Consider the following 19,551-nt stretch of genomic DNA (forward strand, 5'->3'; position numbering starts at 1 on the left):
TCTCTAGAAATAATGCCTTTTACCAGCCCATAAGGGTGGGTGTTTCCTCCTCTGAGAATTGCCCAGGACAAGAGTGCTCCCTACAGCAGTTCCAGGCTGCACCCCACTCTGGAAGGTCCTTGTGTCCAACCGCTGCCCAACCCCCTCCCTCTCAGCGCTGGGCTTCGGCATACTTACTCTTCAGGTACTCACGCTGTTGGGTGAGTCAAGGCAGCCGCTTGGAACGCCAGCTGAGGCATGCGGCCCGCCTCACGGCCCCACCAGCAAAGACGTGTGGGAGGCTGGGAGGGAAAGTTCCCAGCAGCAAGCTGGTTGGACTGGGGGCGGGGGGTCAGTGATACACTTGGCCAGTGGATTCGCCAAGTCACAGAAAGTTGGCAGTGTTGGCTGCAGGGGGAGGGCATTTCACAAAGACTCGGTGATTCCTGGCAGTTCCAGTTATTTAGGGAAGAAACCGGAAACAGTCTTCAGCAAACGGGAAAATCTCCCAAACTCTGGCCAACTTGAAGCTGTGAGCTGGGGTCCTGCATCGGAAGCGTGTTGAAGTCTGCCTAGCAAGCTTTTGTTTGGAGTTCCACCACGTAGGCTCGCGGCCCAGAGGGAAAGAGTTGAGGCTGGGGGGTCTAGGTGATCCGAAGAGTAAGCAGAGAGTGTGAAGCGGCTGATGCCGGGACAACCTGCGGAGCCTTAGAAAGGGGGCCTCACGGAAAATAGAAAGCAACGTGAAGACCCTAAACGCTGCGCAGGGTCGGGACCGGCCCTCGGAGAGGCGGAGCCCGAGCTCGGGCTTGACGTTCTAGGGGTGGGCCAGGTTCCGGTTCAGTTTCCGGGGGGACCGCCGAGCGCGCAGGGGCGGAGCCAGGGGCGCGAAGGGGCGGGGCTCCGGCGTCGGGGGCTCCGGATCCTGCTAGCTGGCCCCGGGCGCGGAGAGCGGGATCTGCGACTCGGGGAGGGATGGAGGCGGGCGGATTGGCCGACTCGCTTCTTTCTGGAGCTTGCGTGCTCTTCACCCTCGGCATGTTCTCCACCGGCCTGTGAGAGAGCGGACGGGCTGGGCTTGGGCAGGGCAGGAAGTCAGGAAAGGAGAGAGAGAGGACAGAGACGTGGCCGCTCTGTCAGGTTACATCTGGAACCTAGGGTCAAAGTGGAATCGGGTCAAGGGGAACGGGGTACAAGGGCGAGGCTGGTCATTTGACCTGAGAGAGAAGGCCAGGGAGTTGAGGGTAGGGCTGGGCGTCTGCGGTTGTCCGGAAAGGATGACAGGCATCGGGGATTTCGACTCCCCAGCAGCCTGGCTCTCCCTTTCCACCTCTCCCCTCTGCCTTCGGGGCCCCGTTACAGCTCGGACCTCAAACACATGCGGATGACCCGGAGCGTGGACAGTGTCCAGTTCCTGCCCTTTCTTACCACGGATGTCAAGTGAGAGGGGGCGATGCCTGATGGGGGGAAAGGCTGTCTGAGGGAGGCTGGGGAGGGGTGAGGAGGAATGTGGACGAGGCCCCTTGGGTCTCCCCCCCCCCCCCCCCCACTTCACACTCAACCCCGTGGGACAATGTCCCTTCCCTGCACCCTGCAGCAACCTGAGCTGGCTGAGTTATGGGGCCTTGAAGGGAAACTGGACGCTAATCACCGTCAACGCCGTGGGTGCTGTGCTTCAGACTCTGTATATCTTGGTGTACCTGCACTACTGCCATCGGAAGGTAGAGGCCCTTCCTCTGCTGCACGCCCTGCCTGCCCTGCCTTGCTGGCAAGGCAAACACTGCTTTTCCTAGAAGACTGTAACAGGCTGGCACTGCCACCATTTCCTGGAAGACCCCTGCAGCCTTGCAGTGCTCCTTCCGCCATAACGTCAGCCTTCTGAGATTCACATATTGTCCCCATTCTGGCAAAGCTGATAGCTCTGCCAAGCCTGAAAGTGCCTTGCTGCCCAACAGAGTGAAAAGAGATTTTTGTCTCCACAGTTCCTTCAAAGTCAGTGCCAGTGGCTGTGAGTGAGATGATTAGCTCTGCTTCCCCATTCACACAAGCATTAAGCTCCTACTCTGCAGCAAGCTCACCCCAAAAAAGATACCTTTCCCTCTCCTAGAAACCTCCAGGGTTTGGGTAGATCAGACCCATGCTGAAGTCACTGGTGGGAAAGAGGCTGTGGCAAGTGCTATACTGGAGGCTTAGGCAAAGGTTGGCTCCCCCACTGGAGCATGGGTGAAGGCAGGACGAATTCATTCCAGCAGCAGAGTCAGAGGGCTCCTGGCACATCCAGAAGTATGGCTACTCTCTCTTCTGTAGCGTGCCGTGCTCCTTCAGACTACAACCCTGCTGGCGGTCCTTGTCCTGGGTTTTGCCTACTTTTGGCTCCTGGTGCCCGACCCTGAGATGCGGCTTCAGCACCTGGGCCTCTTCTGCAGTGTCTTCACCATCAGTATGTACCTCTCACCACTAGCTGACTTGGTGAGTGGGGGTGTCCAGGGAGGTAAGGGAGATAAACCTCCCACGGACAGAGACTGTAGCTTTCAGTCCAGAGGAAGGGAAGACCCAAATCCTGGAAGGAGACAGGGCAGTAGAGCTGGGTGAGTGGGAGGCAGGAGGGAAAGGTTGGGTAACAGAAGATCATGGGGGCTGTTTGACGTTTTGGGGGGTTTTTTTTTTTTGAGGAAATTCTGGGCAAAGTGGGAGATTTACCATGTGCCTGGTTAGGAGTGTCTTTCATCCTTTCCTATAGACCAAGGTCATTCGTACTAAATCAACCCAGCGTCTCTCCTTTTCACTCACCATTGCCACCCTCCTCACCTCTGCCTCCTGGACACTCTATGGGTTTCGACTAAAAGATCCCTACATTGTGGTAAGCAGAACAAGGGCAGGGTGACAGGTGTGTATGAGGTGGAAAATCAGCTCCTCATAGCAGTCCTTGTGATTTCAGGTGCCCAACCTTCCAGGAATTCTCACCAGCTTCATTCGCTTCTGGCTTTTTTGGAAGTACTCCCCAGGAGGGAGACAGGAACTATCATCGGCTTCTACAAACCTGAGGGAGTTCACCTGACCACTGGGCACCTATAATGCCAACCTATTACCAAAGAAACTTCTTTGTTCAGCTGCTCTTGCTGGTTAGCTCCACAGGGGCAGTGGTTTGTGGTTAAGGAAAAGAATGCTTTGAGAATCCGGGGACTAAAGAAAAAGCTTTAGTTAGAAGATTGGATGGAACCTGGGAGATGAATTCACTTTTTTTTTTTCAAGATTTTATTTTTTAATTTTGGAGGGGGGGGGGGGGAAATCTTGAGAATGTGCCTTAAAATAAACTGTTCCCTACCCCTGCCCATCAAGGCTCCTTCTCTATTCAGGGATAATCAATCCACCTGGTTGGGTAAAGGGTAGAGGGGCACTGTTTGATTCACAGTTGCTCTTGGACTGGTAGGGTTAGCTCAGAAAAGGTATCTGGAAAAACCAAGAGATTGGAAAGACCTAAGAAGGCTTTAAAAAAAGAACAGAGCTTGGGTGTTATGAAGAACAGACTTCAAAAAAATCTCTCCTAACAGGGCTAAAAAAACCAGGAAAGTGAAATGATTTTTCCATTGAGAGATCTTGAGAAAGGGGGTCTGTGCCTCCTTCAAAGCAAAAAGGAAGAAGCACCAGCAAAATGCAAAGATAAAGGCTGTGAGAAAGCCTCAAGGAGCCTCTCAACAGCTAGTACACATCTGTTCCCAGCATCCATACTCAAACCAAACAAGCTTAGAAAATAAACTGTCCCTTTAATGGGGAATGGGAGAACAGGCTGTCCGGGAGGGAATCGGGGTTAGAGTGTCAGAAGCGCAGTCCCCTGCGGGTCAAGTCGGCTCTGGCTTCTTGGATCTGGCTCTGTAGCTCGCGGGCGGCGTCCTCGCAGTCTTGAAAAGTAGCGACGCGGTAGCCCACGGTGCCCAGGGCATAGCAGCCGGCAGATACCAGCAAGTAGGCGGGCAGTGGCCACAGGACCTCCCGGCAAGACGAAGGCAGCTCCAGGCCCAGGGCTCCCATGGTCAGGGCCGCCCAGGTGGAGCCCAGGAGCGCCAGCCCCCACAGCCACTGCGCTAATTTCGTCATGGACACTGCGGGAAGAGAAAGCACAGCTCGAGGTCCCTGACACCCCACGACCTGCTCTTCATCCGAGACCACTCCCTGTCCTCCCTCACCCACCCTCCATACCACCTAACGTCAGGGACACTGCCGCAACGCTCCCGCCCTCCCCAATCGGCCCTTCACCTACACTTACCTACCCGCCCGGCGTCTTCCCGGCTCCACACAGCTCCGACGTCAGCTTCCGGAATCCTCCACGGCTCGCGCTTTCGCCGCCGCGCTGCCTTCTGGGAGTTGTAGTCCTCGAGGGGTGCCCGGCCACGGCCTTGACCTAGGCTGCACTCAGCAGGCTCTGCTCCTGCAGCTGCAGCCTGGGCCGGAAGAGCTTTCAGTGCTGCATCTCTCCCTTGAGACCCCGCTCAAAGCTGGCGTGGGGCCTGTAGACAACCTAAAGACACCCTTACGTCTTGCAACAAGGTGGGAATGTAATATCGTTCCTCTTAAATAAGCTTCTTTTGCACAAAAATTCCACTCATTCATTCATTCACTTATTTACGCTTTTTTATTCATTCACTCAGTGGAACATTTCTTGAGCGTCACGTTAGACTTTGGAGAAATAGAAATGTCAAGAATGGCCCCTTCTCTGGTGGAGGGAAGAAAGCAGGAATCAAGGAAACAGATGCACTGACAACTAAACGTGGTGCTCTGAGATTGGTGCTAGAACAGAAGTTGTCATACTTTAAAAGAGAAATTCAAAGGAGCAACCAGTAGGACTTGGAGCCAGAGGACGAAGTGCTCCAGGAAGGTGTCTTTAAGGGAAAACACTTGTGGGGACAGAGCAATAACCTGATGTGTTCAGGGTATTAAGAGAAGGTGTATATACAGCTTTCAGAATTTGGGGGATGAATTCATGGCAGGTATATAGAAAACCAAGTAAAAGAAAATGTCAGGCAGGGAGTTCACTGGTAGTCCAGTGGCTAAGACTCTGTGCTCCCACTGCAGGGGGCCTCAGGTTAGATCCCTGGTCAAGAAACTAGAGTCCATTTGCTGCGACTAAGACCCAGTGCAGCCAAATAAATGAATAAATATTAAGAAAAAGGAAAAAAAAAAAGGTCAGGCAATTATCAACTTCAGGGAAAACAAAGAGTTATAAAAGGAAAGAAAGAGAATTACAAAAGCCTGTCTGATAAAGACCACTAAGAACATAACTGTAATTGGACAGTTGGGTTTATTCACTTGCTGCTACAAGAGAGAACACAAACCAGAGGAACTGTGGAGCAGCTCATCAAACAAAGGAAAAAGCCAAATCATTACAGAATATGGGAAACAGTTGAGTTCAGATGATATTTGAATGAAGTAGTATTTTGATAGGTTCAAAGTAAGCACAGATGTAAGTGAAAGAGTTAACGACAGCCTGGACTGAGAAGTAAACTGCGGGTCCACTTGGAAACTACAAAGTTAAATAATTTTAGATAATTATGTAATAGATAACTATATAATTAAGATAAATGTGGAATGATATGTCCAAAACCCCAATATCTGAATCTTTGCACCTAGGTTGGAAATTGAAGCTGCTTCTCTGTATCAAAGTAATCAACATGGGTTAAATCTCCCACAAGAGTAGGATATGTCCCATTCTCACTTTTTGATTTCAGATAGAAAAGTTGTAACTGTATGATTTTAGAGAATGAAGTTTCTCAGCCCCATGTCCCCAAGGTTAATTAATAAAATCAGTTTTTACAGATTCACAGAGTCTTAGTACAAACACTACATAACTCAGTGTGTAGAATATTTTCACAGCCATAATAATGTAAACACAAGCATTGATTTAACTAAAATTTGGAATATATTTAAATTGGAGGGGGGCAGTATATGAGGAATCAGGATTAGAGAGAACTATATCCTCATTTTCCATGGCAGGCAATTGATTGATTATACCTAAAATATAAAAAAAGAAATAATAGCATGAGCATGTTATTTAGAAATGTAGAGGGAAATAAAAAAAGGAAAGAAAACAAAAGAAATGTAGAGGGAAGTACAAAAGAAAAGCATCTTAGAGACTTGAGAGTGGTTTACAGAGGAGTATATGTATAAAGGTAGGAAAATGGAGCAGGAGACTGTTATTTTTCTTTCCTTTATTTTTAAAAGATATTTATTGATTTATTTGGCCGTGCTGAGTCTTAGTTGTGGCGCATGGGATCTAGTTCCCTGACCAGGAACTGAATCCAGGTCCCCTGCATTATGAGATTGTGGTCTTAGCCTCTGGCCCCACAGAGAAGTCCCTGTTATTTCTCACTGACTATCTTATAGAACTAGATGGCCTTTTAAACTATGCAAATTCCTTTGTTAAAGTGAAAATTAAGGCAAAATTAAAATATTTTCAGAAACCTGCCATATGAGCTTCAAAGGCCCACCCCAACTCCCTTCTCCATTCTTCCCCAAATCCTACTGGTTACCCACTCATGACTTCATTATCACACTGACTTTCAACACAGTTCAAGAGGTAGGCATCAGCCTTGCAGATCCAGAAATTCTGTCTTGTTCACCCATAGTAGAACTGGCCCTGAAAGATTGCCACACCCCAGAAAATTTGGGGAGTAAAGATAATGAGAAGGAGCTTGCCTTATAACACATGAAAACAGATAATAAATTATAATGTCATAATAATAATCAGCAGAAGATTAAACATTCATTGAGGGGCTATTATATATCATGTCCTATGCGACATTGCATGTTTGATTTTCACAACAGGCTGCCATAGGTACTTTTATTAATATATCCCCAGGTATGAATGAGGAAACCAAAGCAGAGAAGGTAAAAGGTAAGTAATTTGCCTGAGGTCATGCAGGTAGTAAGCAGGAGACTGTTCCAACTGACTCAAAACTTTGTGCTTAGTAATTTCATCTTCCTCAGTTACTGGTATAGGAATGGGCAGATAGTATCATCATAGCAGCTGACATTCATTCATTGATTACCCTGTGCCAGGCTCTAATAAGTACTTTATATGCATAATCTCACTCAATCTTCACAGCTACCCTATGAAGTAGGTACTATTATTATCTCCATGTCACAAATGAAGAAACTGAGGCACGCCCCAGATAATCAGACCATAGAGCCTACTAACTTTGCCACTATGATAGCGCATCTTCTTACCTAGATCAAGGGGCTTCTCTGGTGGCTCAGGGGTAAAGATCCATCTGCCAATGCAGGAGACATGAGTCTGATCCCTGGGCCGGAAGATCCTCTGGAGAAGGAAATGGCAACCTATTCCAGTGTTCTTGCCTGGGAAATCCCACGGACAGAGGAGCCTGGAGGGCTACAGTCCATGGGGTCACAAAAGAGTCAGACGCAACTAAATAACAGCAACCTAGATCAATAGAACAAAATAAAAAGTGAAGACATGGGCTTCCCTTGTGGCCCTGTGGTTAAGAATCCACCTAATTCCCAGATTGATCCCTAATCTGGGAAGATCCCACATGCCGCAGGTCAACTAAACCCTGTGCCGCAACTACTGAGCCTGAGCACCTATAGCCTCTGCTCCCCAACAAGAGAAGCACCGCAAGAAGCCCAGGCACCGCAGTAAAGAGTATCCCCCACTCACCGCAACTAGAGAAAGCCCACGTGCAACAGTGAGGATCCAGAACAGCCAAAAATAAAGTGAAAAAAACAGCTCAAACATATACCATTTCCGCATATGATAGAAATGGCATCTCAAGTGAGGAAAGATGAATTATTTGGAAAACACTTGCCACAAGCTTAGCATTTGAAGGGCCTCCCTGGTGATTCAGATGGTAAAGAATCTGAAGGCAGGCAGTGCGGGAGCCTTGGGTTCTATCCCTGAGTCAGGAAAATCCCCTGGAGAAGGAAATGGGATCTCACTCCAGTATTCTTGCCTGGGAAATCCCATAGACAGAGAAGCCTGGTGGGCTACAGTCCATGGGGTTGCAAAGAGTCAGACATGACTGACTAACACTTTAGCATTTGAAAAAGTAAGTGAGATTTCAACCTAACATCTTACACTAAAATAAATTCCCAGTGCATTAAACAAAACAATGTGAAAAGTGAAACACTAAATATGCCATGGTTGGCATGCATATTTCATGGCTATATATTTCTCGGATGCCCAGCTCAAGCATCATGTCCTCCTGTTGTAGCCACGGTTTCCGGGAAACAAACTGACTCACAGGACAATGCAGATAGTGGAGTGCAGTTTATTACACCTGCAGGCCCAAGGCAGAGTCTACTCTTAGCCAAGGACCCCGACCAGTTTTTTGTGAAAACCTTATATACCTGAGTGTACGTGCCCAAACCCACCTCCCCAAATTCCCTGAAACTAGTCTGAACAAAGGAAAAGAAAGATACAAAGTTAACCTGTGAATCATATGCCTTAAGCCTAGGTAGTTAACAGTGGACAATTATCAATAGGCCTGTGGTCATACCCCAATAAGCATAATAGAATTTACGATTCTATTCGGTTAGACAGATAATAAGGGTATTCTTTTAGGAGACGGAGCCCTGGGGCTCTTCCATTGGGGGGGGGGGGTCTGATTTTCCAGTTGGTCTGTCGTTTCCATAGATACTGGGCATGTAGCTCAAAGTCCACAGTCCAGCCCAAGATGGAGTCCTGCTTTCAAGATGGAGCTTGTTCTGTCTGTTTCCTCCTTCACTCCAAGCAGCCTTCCTGCACCTTGACCCTGTTTTGCTCTTCTGAGCTTCCACAGACTCTCTTTCATAGATGGCACTTACCCTGTTGAGCTATAGGTGTTTTGTTTCTTTGCTTGGCCTGCCTAGGAACATTGTAACTCCAGGACCAAGCTCAATGTGGGAAACCCAGAGGGCTTCTATAAATGTAGGATGGGCGGCAGAAGGAAGGACAGGTTAGCATTTGATAGTCTCCAGGAAAACTGGCCCAGCTCTCCTGATCCCAGGAAATATAACTACTGCAGAGACTCCCATCTGCTAGACACGGGGTCTTTGGCTTTGTATAGCAGTGGACAAAAGCCAGCAGATTCTTATGGTCCAGCTCCTCTCTCTTCAATCTTTTTGCAGATCATCACTCTTCTGCAGTCACAGCAGGTCACAAATACAAGTGATTATTGCAGTGTATTGAGATATGGAATAATTTCCTGCCATATCAGTAAACAAGGATGTCACAGTCATCAGCAATGCAAGCCCTCCAAATGTTAATTTCTGAGCCTCTAGGGCACCGAAGAAGGAGAATACCTGTGATTCAGCAGACATCAGGCTGCAGCCACTCCATGCAGCAAGCTCTGAGGAACTCAGGATGTGAAAAACAGAATGCTGGCCCCAGATAGCTGAGATGCATATGAAAGGAATGATTTCAGTGGTCCCAGACTCTTGCATCCTCCCATACGTAGAAAAGCACTAAATTCCTTCACTTGAGGTATCTGGTTTTCTTTAATTCACAGGAAATAATTTTGATGTTCAGAATACCTGCCCTTTGTTGCAAATATCTATGTAACCTGACTCCTCCCCTGCCTCCTCAGAGCAATTCTCTCAGGGTTACTTGAGATTCTGTCTCCCGGGCTTGAAGTCCTAAAAATTCTCACTGAATAAAACATAACTCTCAACTTTTAGGTTGTGACTGTTTTTTAAGTTGACGATAAGAAAGGCAGTGCAGCTTGGGGGGCTAAAAGTTTGAGCTTTTGGAGTCCAGAAGTCCTGAGGTTGGGTTCTGACTCTTTCCTTTACTTAGCTATGTGACTTTGGGAAAGTAGCTTAACCTCTCTGAGCTTCAGTTTTCTCATGTTTTTTGGAGTTTTCTCCTTTGGCAAGCTTTAGTTTCAGAGAGTCATAAATTCCAGAGATGCAAATCTGGAACCTTTATGCTAAAGTACACTAAAAATGGGAGAATAAACAAAATTACATGCAACATAGAGGAAGGGATTGACTTTTGGGGGGAAGGCCTGAGCCTCTATAAAAGAGGCCGTAAAGCCTGAGGTGATACGGGAAAGATGAGAAAGAGACTTCAAGTAGGGGCTGGGGGTGGAGTGTACAAAGCAGAGGGAAAGCCTGAACAAAGGCTGGGAGGCCTGAGTTCATAGTGAGTAATCCTCTGTGTCCGTCTCTGGCACAAAGACTGCTTCATGGAAGAGTGGCAGGAGGCGAGGCTGGAAAGGCTGGCCAGGGTCAGGCTACCTAAGAAAGACCCCTGGAAAGTGTTTGTGTTGGGGTTGGTCCCTCAGGTCAGCAGCTTCCCCCAGGAGAGGAGTGGGAGGTGGTGGTGTGTGTCAGGCAGCTGAGCTTTCTGGATGCCCACAGGTGCCATGGTGATTACTGGGTCCTTGAGGAAGTGTCCGGGTGATTAGGTTGTGTTGATTCCATCAGTGTCCCCAGGGCACCTGCAGCTCCATCAGAATGACAGGACAGACACACATGCAATCAACAAAAAAACATACGGACGAAATTACAGTCAAGTTTTCAGGGGAAATGATGGGTCAGAGATGGTGCTGCTGATTGGAGAAGAGAACAGAGTGAGTCAGGCGAATCAGAAGAGACCAAGATGGGAAAAGATGATGGCCTGAGGGAGGAGGAGCACAGGAGCAGGCCTGGCAGCTGAGAGAGACATTCTGAGGATCCAGCAGCTCGCACGTAATGTGATCTGGAAGCTGAATCTCAGCAAAGAGCTCACAGTGTGACAATGGTGTGTGGCTAGTAGGGTTCTTGATTCTTTTTTTTTTTTTTTAATTTCTTTTTACTTATTTGGTTCCACCAGGTCTTCTTTGCAGTATATGGAATCTAGTTCCCTAATCAGGAATCAAATCCAGGTCCCCTGCACTGGGAGCTTGGTGTCTTACCACTGGACAACCAGGGAAATCCTGGATTCTGGATTCTTTTAACAAGCATGTATTGAGCACTTCCTATACTATACATCAAGCAGTATTCTAGTGACTAAAAATGGACAAAATCTCTGCTTTCAATGAAGCCTGCAGTGAAAACAAACTGCTTCAATAAAATGATGGGAGATAGATAGGAAACACCTATTGAATATATCAAATAGTGAGAAATTCTGTGAAGAAAAATATAGCTAAGTGACGGGCTAAAGGATGACAGTGTACCATATTATGTAGCAGGGTCAGAAGGGCGTCTCTGAAAGGGAAACGTTTGCATGGAGACCTGAATGAGACCAAGGATGCAGAGAGAAGTGTAGATAACTGCCAGACAGCTGTTTTAGGCAGTGGGAACAAGATGTGCAAAGGCCACGAGGTGTCACAGGAGACACACAAGGGCTCGGGGTGGAATGGACGAGTGTGGGGAAGAGTGTGAGGCGATGAGGGGGGGGTCAGGCGCTGGGTTGTAACTACGCTGGTTAAGCATCATGACAAATATCACTGGACCTGAACTTCAACTCCAGCTCTGCCTTCCCTTATATTACTGAGCAGGTTATTTTAGCCTCTCTTTCAGTTTACCCCATTTCATTCCACTAAAACAGGTGTATCAGAATTCTCCAGAGAACCAGAACCAGTAGAAGATACATGTGTGAAATTTCTTTTAAGGTCTTGGTTCATGGGGTTGTAGAGGCTGGCAAACCCAAAACCTGCAAGATCTTCCTCTGTCTTGACCTCATCCTGACCAGAGCTGGGAACAGTGGGGAAAGGGCCAGGTCCCAGGCCACGTGAGCACAGACCAGCAAGAGCATCCAGCAGAACAGAGCAGCTCAGGTCCCCTGCGGTTATCTGCTGCTGAATCCCCTCCTTCTCTGGGGAGGTCAGTCTTTTGTTTGATGTGGTCCTTCAGTGCATTGGATGAGGGCCAACCACATTATGGAGGGCAATCTGCTTTACTCTTATTTTAAGTGTAAATCTTATTCAAAAACACCCTCAAGAAACATCCAGAGTGAGAATTCCCTGGCAGTGCAGTGGTTAGAACTCCGCCTTTCCATGGCAGGGGGCACAGGTTCAATCCCCTGTCAGGGAACTAAGATCTCACATGCCACGTGACATGGCCCCCAAAAAAGGAACATCCAGAGTAATGTTTGACCCAATATCCAGGCAATGTGGCCCAACCGGGTTGACATATAAAGTTAACTACACAGTAAGAATATCAATCTCATAAGGTTGATGTAAGTGATGCAATTGAGAATATCTGCAAAGCACCAAGTTGGCTGAAAAGGTCGTGGTTGCTATCATGTAAGGGACAAAAATGACGTTTGTCAAATGCCTAGTGGGTCGAGTGCTATGCTAGGCTCTTCCACGTTGTTACTTAATTCCAATCCTCTTTACCACAATCTGAAGCAGATTTTCCAGGTGAGGAACTTAATGCGTATAAAAAACACTCGGCTTGCACAAGGACCTTCACCTGGCGTCAGAGCAGAACTAGAACTCAGGTCTGTCTGATTTCAAGACCTGGATTCTTTCCTACTGTACCACAGATGTCCAGAACCTGTAGCTGTCTGCGTCAGAAAAAAGGCCTCCATCACAGGGGTTTTGCCCGAGGCTCCATGGTAAAGAATCTGCCTGCAATGCAGAAGACGCAGGAGACTCAGGTTTAACCCCTGGGTCGGGAAGATCCCCTGGTGAAGGAAATGGCAACCCACTCCAGTATTCTTGCCAGGAGAAGAGTCTGGTAGGCTACAGTCTCTGGGGTCACAAAGGGTCAGACACGACTGAGCATTCTCACGCAAGGGCTGGAGATGGGGGCTGGGGGCTGAGAGCAGGAAGGGGAGGGGTCCCCCTGGAGGGTGAGCCTAGACCCTCACACAGGTGTACAGGCACCTCAATCCAGAAATTGCTCTGAAGTAGGCTGTCAGCCCTCGTGGCAACCCTTGACCCAGAACAGGGGTGTGGGCAAGATTTTTCTGTGGGGCCTTGACTTGTAGAGGAGAATCTCACTTTTCAGTCCCCCCTGATGGTGTGGCTTCAGCCCAGAAGTGGGTAACATTCCAGCTTATTTGAGTGAGGGGTATTCTCAGAGAAGGGCTCCTCACAGACCATAAGGGACCTCACAGACCATTTGGCTCAGGTCTCACTGTCACACAGGGCCTCAAATTTAGGCTTCGGATGTTATTTCTAGGTGTGGTTTCAGACAGTCTCCCACACTCTCACTCTCCCACAGATCAGAAAGAAGGATACAATACACAAGATTTAACTTTTATTATGGAATTTTCAAGTACATACAAAAGTAGAAAGAATCCCAATAACTCTGATATGCCCATTATCATAGAATGTTACATTATAAAGTCAGGCCTGCAGTTCCCTGTGAAGGAAACATTTCTAAAAACCCTGTAATGACCTTGTGACTAGCATGAGTATATTATATCATAATTTTGTCTTAAGTGTTCATTTGTTAAGTGTACATATTTCAAACCTGCCTCTGTGTTTCTTCAATTTGAAGTGTATCTGGAACCTCAGTAGACAGAAGGGACCTGGACTTCTCTGTCTTGCAGAGGACCTGTCTGCTGGGGGAGTGGTTGCTGAGAAATGTGGGCCCAGGTAGGAGAGCTGGAAGGAAGGAGGCCCACCCCATGTGCCCATGGATGCAGAGGCTGGGGTGGGAATGGCCGGCTCCTCGAGGCTCAGGGAAAGGGGGAGGGGGCACTGGTGCGCACAGCCCTAAAGTCTGCTTCCTGCCCCAGGGCAGGCATTTTGCACTTTGCCCTCCACCCAAGGTGACGTGGTGCCCAATTCTAGAGCCAGTTAGGCGGCTTCTCTCTCTGCCAGGGCAGGAGCTCAACCAAATAGCACCTACAGTGCAACCTATGGTGGCCGGTTTGCTCTTAGCCCCCAGGGAGTGGGGAGGTGGAATTTGGGAGCAGGATCTTGGCCTTGCCCCCTGAGAAACTTCCAGTCTGCTGGCAGGGAGACAAAGAAATGTACCTGAGGTGAAGCCATTAAGTGCCACTAACTGTGCCCGCACAAGGGTTCCGGCTATTGTCTGCTTAGGAGGCGGCCCTGTGAGTGACCCGAAGTCAAGGAGCGGTGTGCACAGGGCCTCCGGCTTCCCACTCTCCCCGGGTTCCCACAGGGCCCAGGGCTCCCTTAAGCTGCCGTCAGTCTCAATACTTTTGACTGACTTTCCCCTTTGTGTCTGTCTCTGTGTCTCGCCACAGCTCTGTCTCTCCCAGTCTCTGGTTCTCTCTTGTTTCCCAACATCCTTCCCTGGGGAGCAGAGCTGGGGGGGCTGGGCAGTGGGAACAGGGCCCCGTCCTGTTCTCACCAAGGACAATGAGGTCCGGAAAGAGCTGGAGCCAAGGCCTGGCGCAGACTCCCCCTCCCTGCCTGCCCTGGGCGCACCCTTCCCTGCTGACCCTCGACATGCCCTAAATGCCAGGCGTCCCCTCCTGCCCATGCCAGTCCTGGGGGGGTCCAGCCTCTGCCCAGGCGGGGAAGCCCCCTCGTCTCACCTTCCCACCGCCCTCTTCTTAGGTGGCATCACCTCCTGCCCCAAGGAGTCCATCTCTGGGACAGAAGCCCACCCCGTGTTATTTACTCCTGTTTCCGGAGCAGGCAGCGGGTGTTAGGGCCACGTGTGAGGGAGCAGGAGGAAACATCTGGCTTCCCCCGGCCCTCCAGGGGCGGACCGCCCCCTCTGCCTGAGGCCTCCAGCCTCCAGGGTGGAGCAGAGCCCCGGGTGTCCTGGAGCCAAGAGGTTAGCACCTTTGCCCTTCTCACCTTCAGATTTCCAGAAGCTCTGGCGGCCTCACGCCCCCTTATTTAATGACAGCATTAGATGGCTGGGATACCCTGCTAGGGTTAATTGGTAGGTCAGGTGCAGGCAGCCGGCAAGGCACCCCAGGGACAGGCTAGGTGGAGAGCTGATGTCGGCGCCAGCCTGCCTGATAAATGCACCCGTTCCCCGAGGAAGGGATCATTATTCCTGGCCACATACTGTCCCTGAGGCTTTCGCAGTGGGTGGCAGCAGGTGCCCAGATCCCTTAGCATTGTCCTGGCACCTGCTTGGGCTTCTCCCCAACCTCCAGTAACCTGGCCCCAGCTCTCATCTTGGAAGGTATGATGCCCCCAGGTGGTCGGATTCCCCACCCTGTCGGTGCTCACCTGGGATAGCACCTGGCCTTCCGCCCACTCCAGGACAGGAGAAAGCCAAGGTTTGACAGACTGAGACCTAGAACTAACTCAGCTTCCTGCAGGTCCAGGACCCTTTTGGGGCACCATTTCTTCTCCCCAAGGGTCTCACATATGGTAACCCCCCCCCACCCCACCCCCCCCACCCACCCATCACTAGGTAAGTCAAAGCCTAGGGCTACCATTCCTTCTCAGGAAGGCTCTGGTCTCCACTGAACTGTCTTTGCCTCCACTCATAGCCAGGAGCAAGGAGACTTGATTCAGGTTTTAGCCAGTCTTTCATGTCCTCCAAAAGTTGGCTTCCATTGGAGAGACTCAGCAAGAATCCTAAGACCCAGCAGGAACTCTCTAAGCTCTAGGCCCTCAATGCCAACTTGCAGGTGAGTGTTGCCAGTCTCCTGGAGGAAGACATGAGCTCGTGGCGCCCTCTGCGGGTAACCTGGGCGAACTGCATAGTATTCCCTCAGCCCAGAGACAGAGGTGAAAGGGTCTGGATTCTGGCAACAAATGGGGAGGGTGGGGATGTCTAATCCTGGACCAGAGTTCCTTTGACTCACTTCTTCACCTTCATTGGGTCTCATTCCCTAACTCAGGCACATCCCATGTATTGAAATTTCTGTTCCAGGAGGGCCGGTTCTTTCATTCAACCAACCCTCTAGTCCTCACTGCCCATCATCAGGCTCTGTGGAGAATATCAAGCTGACCGAGGCACAGTAAGCACCCTAAAGCCCACACCACCCAAGAGGGAGGGTGCCTAGGTGCTCTAAAGGACAGACACTCTGGTCAGAGAGGCACTCCTCATGGCACAGCATAAACAAAGTAAGACCTGAGATGTCATATTCCCTCACTTCCATTAAGGCTGGCTCCAAGGATGGTGGCCTTGTCCCTATCGTTTTATATACTTTGCTGTTATTAAAACTTAAGATGTTTCCTAGTCCTTTGGTTATAAGACAGGAAAAAAAATGAAGGCACCCAGACCAAAGAGGATAGAGACAGTAATCAACCTGGGAGTCTTTCTAAACACAGGCATTTGTCGATGCTGGAGAACACATAGGTTTAGGAGGGCAACATCAGTAGGGAATCCCCACCTGCAGCCTTAGAGCAGAAGGGCCAGAGGGCTCCTTTGTTCAGGATGGAGAGCTGGAATAACAAAGCCCCCAGAGGTGTAAATGGAACCCCATGGAGAGACACAGGGGTGTGGGGCCTTTCCCTCCTTTACTCCTCTGTTTCAGATCTATTCCAGCTCCGACGAGCAGACCTTCCTGCATTGCAGTCTTCACCTCTTTTCCCAAAGGGCAACACTGCAGATCATTCTCACGCTTTTCTTCTACGAGACTCTTACACAAGCAGATGCCACTCCAGTGCCTGGCAAAGTGCCTGGCACTGACGGCACTCAATAAACAGTTGGTAAAAATGAACCTTGAAAGAAGGAAAGCTCTTCCATCCCCAAGGACTGAAAGCAGCAGGTACCCATCTGCCCCAGCATTCTGAACACACCCATGTACACGCATGGGCAGGAGAGGACCACAGCATATCACAGCTCAGAGCTACAAAGAATCAACTTTATTAGACATTCAGGGTCAATTTCTCTTTTTGCCCTTGCCCGTAACCTTGGCTGGTGTGAGGACTGGAGCTGTTGCCTGGTAGAGAGTGGAAGAGATCTTGTTGATGTAGTACAGACCAACCATGGAGAAGATGAAGCTACAGGGTGAAGAAAAATAGTCATGGCATTAGTGGGCAACCTGCCAGCCGGGTGCCTCCTAGAGCAGACACCAGCATGAAGGAAAGAATCTAGGCTCAGGTTTAGGAAAATTGGGAAGGGGACAGGAGGGATAACAGAGGGGGAGGGAGGTATGGGGAAGTCTGGAACCATCACAGGAGGGTCAAGTGCCAAAGGGCATGTTGCTATACCCCTTATCCAGCTGGCAAGCACTTACCAAGTGGTAACACAGACTCTGTGGATGAGGCCTGATGCAAAGAGAGCTAACAGGAGGCAGAGGAGAACTGGGGAGGCAAGAGGTGACAAAGAGGGTGGTGGTTAGAATGGAAACACCAGGCATTCATATGTAGGGTCAAGGAGAAATCTGGGGCTCTCTGAATCTTGGGGGACCTGCTTGGAGAGGTAAGGCATGACAGCAGGAGGACATCAGATGGCCTTATCGATACCCAGGACATGGAAGTACAAGATGCATTCTCATTTGCAGGTCTGCCCCAAATATCACCTAACTTCCCTATTCTGGCTTGCCTCCAGTAAAAAGGAAAGATGATAGCAGAGTCTGAAGGGTAAGGCTTGCTTGCATTTGAGGAAGAGGGCCACGGCCATTTCAACAGAAGCCAGCCAAAGGGGATCAATTCACTAAACTGGCTGGCCAGTGCTGGAAGTGAGGGCCTCACTCCCTGGACATAAAGTGGAGAGCAGAGTGTCTGGACACACACACCCATGGGGGCAGAAAAGGGTCTCCAGACAGCTAGAGTAGGACTGGAGAAGGTGGGAGGGCAGATAGCAAGGGCAATCCCACCTGCCCAGCTGAGGAGGGCAGGTGAAGAGGGCCAAGCCGATTGCCCCACGACAGGCTTCTTTCAGAAGCAAATGAAGACAATACACACAAAAACAAAAGCTAACAGAGAGATGTTCTGAAGCTGCTGTATGGAATGAGCTCTGGAAGCCTGCACAGGGGCCAGGTGAAGAGGGCAAGAGGTAAGGAGGGTGAAGAAATAAGACAGGTGAAGGCTTCACAGGAGATGGCATCTGCTATCAATTTGGGGCATGTGGCATCCTTAGGTGATCTGGCCTTGACGCCTAATTTGCTTTATGAACTTAATTCTCCATACGTAACTAAATCATCAATTCTTGCTTACATGAGCAATAACAAGGATCCTTTCAAATGGAAAACAATCTAACAGTTACTCTACTTTGGTGAGGATTCCTGCTGACACAGAAAGCTGGTGTATCTAATACTTCAGGCTCTTCACAATCATCTCAAACAAATACAGTTCAGTAGTATTGGGTCCATGTCACCTTGGAACGCCTCAATTTGGCCCTTCTTTTTTCTGGTGGAAACAAATACCCTCCTTGGATATATTCATTACAGGCCCAGACCTGCCTGTGCCCTCAAACCTTCCCGGGAAGCTGGCCAGAAAGTAAACGAGTTTCTTGCTTTCAGAAGCCCCTTTCTCCTAGCTCCAATTCCAGGAGTAAAAAGTACTGTATCCAAAAGTGTCACCTGTTTTCAGACAGTACACATGGTTCCTCCTCAACAACCTTTCCTGTCTAAGCACCTGGAAGTTCAGCACAGTGTTGGAGGAGATCAGAGGTGAGGGTTACAAGAAAGGGTTCAAATACTCAACCTCCAGTCTTCACTTACTCTCAGGGAAGATCTTTGCTTGGAAACCTTTGCCAAAGACAAGATTCTCCAGATTATTGAAGGCCTGGGTTGAGGGAGTTAAGGCGTCAGTCATGCCATGGGGGCTGAGATGTGGGGGTTCACGGGAAGGGTACAAGCCTGCCTGACCCTCCACCCTTCCTACCCTCAAACAACTCTGCCCACTCCCCCGCAGAGAGGATACAGTGAGAGAGAAGACGAAAAGGCCGGAACCAAGCAGGCCGCCCTGGATGGTGAGCCATTCGGTGGAGGCCAGCTGGCGACTATACATCTGCATCCCAGCGAAGAGCAGCAGGGACAGGAGGGAGGAAAGCGCCAGCGACGTGCCTGTACCCACCACTGGAGCGGGGGAGAGAAGAGACGGAGAGTCAGGCCCAGCCCTCCCTGCAGGAGCCGCAGGCAGATTCAGCAGGTCCGGGAGTTCGAGAGCCCGGTCACTTCCAAGACCTCCGGGGACTGCAGCCACCCTTCCCAAATCCCCACACGTCGCGGCGACCCCCCAGGAATCCCTCACCTCTGGACGCCCTGAACCCTCCCGCCCCGTGGAAATGCCCATCGCCTGGAACCCAGGACACGTCAGCTCTGTGGGCAGAGGACCAGGAAAGCTGGTCCGCCCAACTCCGATCCCCCACTAGTCCGCCCGGTTTGTGGGGGTAGAGGGGATCCCGTTGGTCCCGTTACCCATCATGCCCTGCCCTGGGTCCAATGCGCGCTTCTGTCCAGGAGGAGAGCCGAACCGGGGGACGGTTGGCTGTGCGCATGCGTCAGGGCCTAACGTGGCCTTGTTTCTCCCTTACGCTTTCCTCTTTCTCCCCCTCGGCGCCTGTATGCAGCGCCCTCTTCCGGCAGGGAGGAAATATTGCGTCCAGGAGCATCCTTGGCCACCACCCTGGTCCCCGGCTCTTCCCCGCACCCAGAGCATCTGCTGCCTCTCAGTGCAAGCTGCACTTAACTCTTCAAATCACGGGGCCCATGGACTGCTTCTTTCTTCTTTGTCAATTATGTCAGCCTGTTCTTCAAAACTAACCCCCCCATGAACACTGCCTAGGTATCTCCCGTGGACTCTTGCCCAAACCGAA

At 50.0% G+C, this 19,551-nt stretch overlaps 3 protein-coding genes and 1 long non-coding RNA gene across 9 annotated transcripts in view; 1 reads left to right on the plus strand and 3 right to left on the minus strand.

Moving 5' to 3' along the window:
• The window catches only part of LOC139035142 (uncharacterized), a 29,213-nt gene extending 28,353 nt beyond the window's left edge, over nt 1-860 (minus strand). The window contains exon 1 of one of the 4 annotated variants that reach the window (XR_011487677.1): nt 178-860. This is a non-coding gene — a long non-coding RNA (uncharacterized lncRNA). The remainder of the gene's footprint in view (nt 1-177) is intronic. The other 3 variants (XR_011487678.1, XR_011487676.1, XR_011487679.1) reach the window with 3 other exon arrangements.
• A 12-nt stretch (nt 861-872) lies between these two features.
• On the plus strand, nt 873-3,313 carry SLC50A1 (solute carrier family 50 member 1). Its single transcript, XM_020912379.2, is given in 7 exon segments — nt 873-1,034; nt 1,342-1,419; nt 1,577-1,700; nt 2,287-2,448; nt 2,720-2,839; nt 2,918-2,977; nt 2,979-3,313. Coding segments are annotated over 7 exon segments (669 nt in total). The 5' UTR covers nt 873-954; the 3' UTR covers nt 3,024-3,313.
• A 410-nt stretch (nt 3,314-3,723) lies between these two features.
• DPM3 (dolichyl-phosphate mannosyltransferase subunit 3, regulatory) lies at nt 3,724-4,339 on the minus strand. Of its 3 annotated transcripts, none has more exons than XM_020912381.2 (2): nt 4,244-4,339; nt 3,724-4,079 (listed from the first exon to the last, which is right to left on the minus strand). In XM_020912381.2, the coding sequence occupies exon 2, from the start codon at nt 4,072-4,074 to the stop codon at nt 3,796-3,798; it is 279 nt and encodes a 92-aa protein (XP_020768040.1). In that variant the 5' UTR covers nt 4,075-4,079; nt 4,244-4,339; the 3' UTR covers nt 3,724-3,795. The 3 variants fall into 3 exon arrangements, with proteins under 3 accessions (XP_020768040.1, XP_020768042.1, XP_020768041.1); XM_020912383.2 differs by having other exon boundaries at nt 4,248-4,314; XM_020912382.2 differs by lacking the exon at nt 4,244-4,339 and adding an exon at nt 4,177-4,233.
• A 12,291-nt stretch (nt 4,340-16,630) lies between these two features.
• KRTCAP2 (keratinocyte associated protein 2) lies at nt 16,631-19,260 on the minus strand. The gene is made up of 5 exons (XM_020912495.2): nt 19,154-19,260; nt 18,657-18,811; nt 18,455-18,518; nt 17,027-17,093; nt 16,631-16,790 (listed from the first exon to the last, which is right to left on the minus strand). Exons 1-5 carry the CDS (start codon nt 19,158-19,160, stop codon nt 16,670-16,672), a joined length of 414 nt encoding a protein of 137 aa, XP_020768154.2. The 5' UTR covers nt 19,161-19,260; the 3' UTR covers nt 16,631-16,669.
• Nucleotides 19,261-19,551: the final 291 nt, after the last annotated feature.

This window comes from Odocoileus virginianus, chromosome 5 (assembly GCF_023699985.2).
Source record: "Odocoileus virginianus isolate 20LAN1187 ecotype Illinois chromosome 5, Ovbor_1.2, whole genome shotgun sequence".
Taxonomy (NCBI): domain Eukaryota; kingdom Metazoa; phylum Chordata; class Mammalia; order Artiodactyla; family Cervidae; genus Odocoileus; species Odocoileus virginianus.

Excerpts from the sequence above, each read along its gene's own strand:
- DPM3 (XM_020912381.2), bottom strand. The coding sequence starts at position 4,074 with ATGACGAAATTAGCGCAGTGGCTGTGGGGGCTGGCGCTCCTGGGCTCC.
- KRTCAP2 (XM_020912495.2), bottom strand. Across the intron at positions 17,094-18,454 it reads AGCAAAGATCTTCCCTGAGA|TTCTCCTCTGCCTCCTGTTA; the intron begins GTAAGTGAAGAC and ends TTGCCTCCCCAG. Across the intron at positions 16,791-17,026 it reads AGAGTCTGTGTTACCACTTG|CTTCATCTTCTCCATGGTTG; the intron begins GTAAGTGCTTGC and ends TTCACCCTGTAG.